The 4,567-nt window shown below is 29.4% G+C and overlaps 1 protein-coding gene across 1 annotated transcript; it reads right to left on the reverse strand.

The window, feature by feature from the left end:
• Positions 1 to 2,492: 2,492 nt before the first annotated feature.
• On the reverse strand, positions 2,493 to 4,313 carry LOC127076023 (GDSL esterase/lipase At4g01130). The gene is made up of 5 exons (XM_051017575.1): positions 4,039 to 4,313; positions 3,609 to 3,818; positions 3,345 to 3,532; positions 2,888 to 3,158; positions 2,493 to 2,799 (listed from the first exon to the last, which is right to left on the reverse strand). Exons 1-5 carry the CDS (start codon positions 4,280 to 4,282, stop codon positions 2,555 to 2,557), a joined length of 1,158 nt encoding a protein of 385 aa, XP_050873532.1. The 5' UTR covers positions 4,283 to 4,313; the 3' UTR covers positions 2,493 to 2,554.
• Positions 4,314 to 4,567: the final 254 nt, after the last annotated feature.

Below are 4,567 nucleotides of genomic sequence, written 5' to 3' on the forward strand. Positions count from 1 at the left end.
TAGTATAATTAAATAATCTTTTCTTAAAAAATAATAAAGTAATTCTCTTATAAATAAATAAATATCATACAAGAATAAATAATCTAAAGAGACATCACTTAGACAAACACCCTTAACCATAGAACTATAGAAGACTTCTATTGAGTACAATGGAAGTGATGAGTGCCTAACACCTTCCTCTTACTTAACTGACTCATGAATTCTTGGTCGCATCCTTAACCTTAGATTTTCATCATTATTTTCTTATTTCTTAAGTACAAATAAGGGATGATGGTGACTCTGTAAATTTTACATCCACGATAGCTTCAAAGAGTTGAGTTGTGCTAATGTTTAAATGTAATCCACACAAAAAGTAGTTTAGTTATATGAAATGTGTTGTTGAAGTTAGATTTTCTTAGTTGTTTATTTTGTGCTTATCTCTCGCATCACCTGAGGGTAAGTAATAATTCAAGTATGGCGGCGTGACAACTCATTTATTGTTAGATATTAAGTCCTTAATATTGAAATTATTTATCAAAATTATGTTTATTTGGAATTAGTTACTCGTATTTCTTTTATATTTAGCTTAATTAGAGATGAACACATTGGATGCTCATTCTTTTATTTTTTATGTTGTTTTTCGATGTGCAGGAGTAGATTTAGTGACAAGTTCTGCTACACCAGAGATCTTTGACCAATAATTAGCAGACCTTGAGTCAAAAAATGATAGTAGAAAGTTTAAATGACAACATTAAGGTTGACATTACAGAGTTGAAAGGAAAACAATTAGGGTGTGGTTGTAAAGTTAAGATGATAATATGAATGATAGAATACCAAGTTTTGAAAATCTATTTTGAGCACTACTACGCATACCTAGTAGAATTATAGACCTTCCCCGAGACACCACAATACTAGCAAACAAAAGGAACATGTTATATTCCTTAGGCCTAATCATCCGATAATCAAAAAGCTCAAGATCCATGTTCGGGGATAACACTACAGTTGAGAAGCTCCTATAAAAGGATATGCATTATAATGATAAAATGTGTTTAGAAATTTAGAGAAAATAGTTCATAACAAAAAAAGGAAGCATGAACCACAGTCCAACATGTCTATCGTCCTACCATTTCTGAAGAATATAACACAATCAAGCATGACACAAGATGCCTCTTGTTGGTTGAAGAGTGCAAGTAGTTGAAGTGTCACTCTTAGATTTATATTTTTTCTTCATTACTTAGAAATATTAAACTTACGAACTCGTGTTGTTGTATTTTTTGCTCATAATGAGCTAAACTCCTTGTGTTGGTTATTGTGAAGTTTAATGAAAAAGTAATCTTTTATGTGATATAAATTGATTTTAGTGACTTATTTTATCACATGCATTAATGTTATATATATATATATATATATATATATATATATATATATATATATATATATATATATATATATATATATATATATATATATATATATATATATATATATATATATATATATATATATATATATATATATATATATATATATATTCTTTGGATGAAAAGACAACTTAAGGATATCAGGATAAATATGGATAAAAAAAATAAGTAGGAATAATTTGTCATTTAGTTGTTTTAGGGATAAAGAACTAAAATAATAGAGGAAGACATAAACCATTAAAGAAGTTTATAAATGCTATTGTGAGTCTTAGGGATTCGTCCCATAGCTATTTATTGCATATAAGTAGACGTTGTAGGCATACACCACCACTAAATCACGTTTTGGCCTCGTGTGTCACGACATATCATATCATACTTACACACTATGGAAAATCATTAAATAAATCATTGCCTAACATGCTTTTTTACTTTTTCAAATATCCTTACTTCTTAATTTCTATTTCTTGTTCTGACCAAGTGACAACCATCAATTATTATTTATATTTGTTCATGTTCTTTTCACAATTTTTTTGGATTGAAAATCAACTTAAATTAATACAATCTATGTAGGATCGATATTCTTACTTTTAACATTTGATATCACTTTGACTATGTATACTTGCACATACAAATCACTTTCTTTTGAATATAATATTTGGGTGATAAAAGAATCTATCATTTTGATTAAATAGGAGGTTTCGATCATTAGAGCGAAGAAGGATATCTCGGGGTGGCAATTTGGAGTGAAAATAATGATTTCCATTCATATACTATACATAGCCAAAGTTCAACAATACAATGCAACATGTTTTTCATTCAAAATACAAACGCATCTTATAGTATATAAATGTAACACCCCAAAACAACTTTTTTACATATCTTTATATATATATATATATATATATATATATATATATATATATATATATATATATATATATATATATATATATATATATATATATATATATATATATATATATATATATATATATATATATATATATATATATATATATATATATATATATATATATATATATATATATATATATATATATATATATATATATATATATATATATATATATCTTGAAATTTATAAAACTTATTATTGTTAAATAAGGTAAACATAGACCCTTATAAGCATTGGATCAATCAATAGGTTGAAGATCACACAATTTATGAAGAGGAAATGGAGGATCAGAAAGAGAGCCATTTAGAATAGCCTTAGCAATGATCTTGTTTGCAGCTTCTGTGAAATGGATACCATCCCAACTCACATAGCTTTGAGGATCTTCACATGCACTTGCAAGCATATTGCCACACAAAGCTTTAGGATCAAAGTTGTAATCTCCACCTCCATGACCACAACATGCTTTGGTACTGTACTTTAGTCCTACTCAAACAAAAACAAAAAATATTTAAACCCTAAATCATGCATTATTGAATAAAGTTATTGAGAAATAAAGGAAAGGTTCTTGTACCATAAGATGTAGGGTGGTGGAAGAGTTCCATTAGGGCTGAGTTGGTATCCACATAAATGAGAGAAGCATCTGGTAAAGTTTCTCTAGTTTGAGTTAATGTCTCTTTCAACAATTTGTTGTATTCATCTACAGCATTGTTGTAAGAAACCATGCATCCATGTTCATCTAAGTCGGAATTAATATGAGGAAGCTCAACCAAATATCCAGGATAGCATCCCACGGGACCAAGATTTAATACCATAAACGTACGTCCTCCTTGCGCATATAACTCCTACAAATTTCATGGAGTAAAAACCATTTATTAGTTGTATCAAATATCGTTAGGTTGGACTTCAACACCAGAGTTTGAACCCTGACTCTGACTCTCACGGTTACGTGTATAATTTTTTAGAGGTTAAGACCACGACTACAATTCAAAACCCTAAAAGCATCCATAACATGAAGAATATAGTCAAACCTTAATGGCAGAAGAAATTTGTAAGACAATTTCAGGAAGGGAGTTCTTTAATCCACCAATACCACCAGTAGCTGCAATTTTTGAAGTGAAGTCATTTTGACCAATATAGAACATGTAAATAGATTTTCCAAATATATCAGGTGAAGGAATGTTGATTCTTGAATCACAACCAGATGGTTTCAATGGATCTGTATACAAAATTTGTTCATTAAAAAAACCAAAACCCTAGAATCATATGCAAGAAAATGCAAGTAATTTGTGTACCTCTTTTATGAAAATCATGAACCTTAGCTTTGAATTGTTCCATTTGCCTTAGTTGTATTGTTAGGGCAAAAGGGCTAAGTCCACTTACAAAGAAAGAAGTAGTTGGTAAAAGTACAGTGGAAGCTGATGTTGCAAAGTTAGCACCATGTGTGTAATCTGATCCAATTGATTGCAAATATGGACTCAAATAGGGCAATCCAAGAGCCTCAGCTGCAAGTTTAGCAATATAGAATCTCAGAACTCCAAAATTTTCATGAAATTGCCGCTAAATAGAATTTCATAATAGATTTGTCATCGCTAAATATGACTCATAGTAGTTTTGATACGGTTTAACCTAAACCGTGACAAACCTGCACAGACCTCTAAAAATCCAAAAATACAAGATGACCTAATATACATAAAAAATTATCAAGATTGATTCAATAATTACCTAAAAAATCGACAATGAGCCTCCCATCAGATGAACGTCCAACTGGCTTTTTGAAATAAGTCATTCCATAGGGACCAGGCTGTGCAGGAAAAGCTGAATCAAATCCACCTGTATCTGAATTTGAATCCCCAAAGTTGAATATTCCCTTAATATCACACATTGAGTAACTTGAACCGGTGAATGAAGATATCATTAAGAGGTTAAAAAATGCATAAAAACTAAAGAACACCTTAAAGTTACTCATTTTATTAAGATATTTTCACCATGCAATTTACACCAATGGAGATTAACATTATATAAACTATGAAAGATAAATCCATGTATTGAATAATTATGTTAATGTTGACTAATTAACAAATGGATGGAAGATTAGCCACCTACAATAATGTTAAAAGAAGCTCAAAGAAAGAGATTATTTAAAAGTTAAAAAGTATGGTGTTATATTATCTCTATGTTGAGAACTAAGTTGTTGGATTGAACGTATCAATGTTGACTAGATGTATACTAAATGCATACAAGTTTCTTCATT

This window comes from Lathyrus oleraceus, chromosome 4 (genome assembly GCF_024323335.1).
Source record: "Lathyrus oleraceus cultivar Zhongwan6 chromosome 4, CAAS_Psat_ZW6_1.0, whole genome shotgun sequence".
In the NCBI taxonomy this organism is placed as follows: Eukaryota; Viridiplantae; Streptophyta; class Magnoliopsida; order Fabales; family Fabaceae; genus Lathyrus; species Lathyrus oleraceus.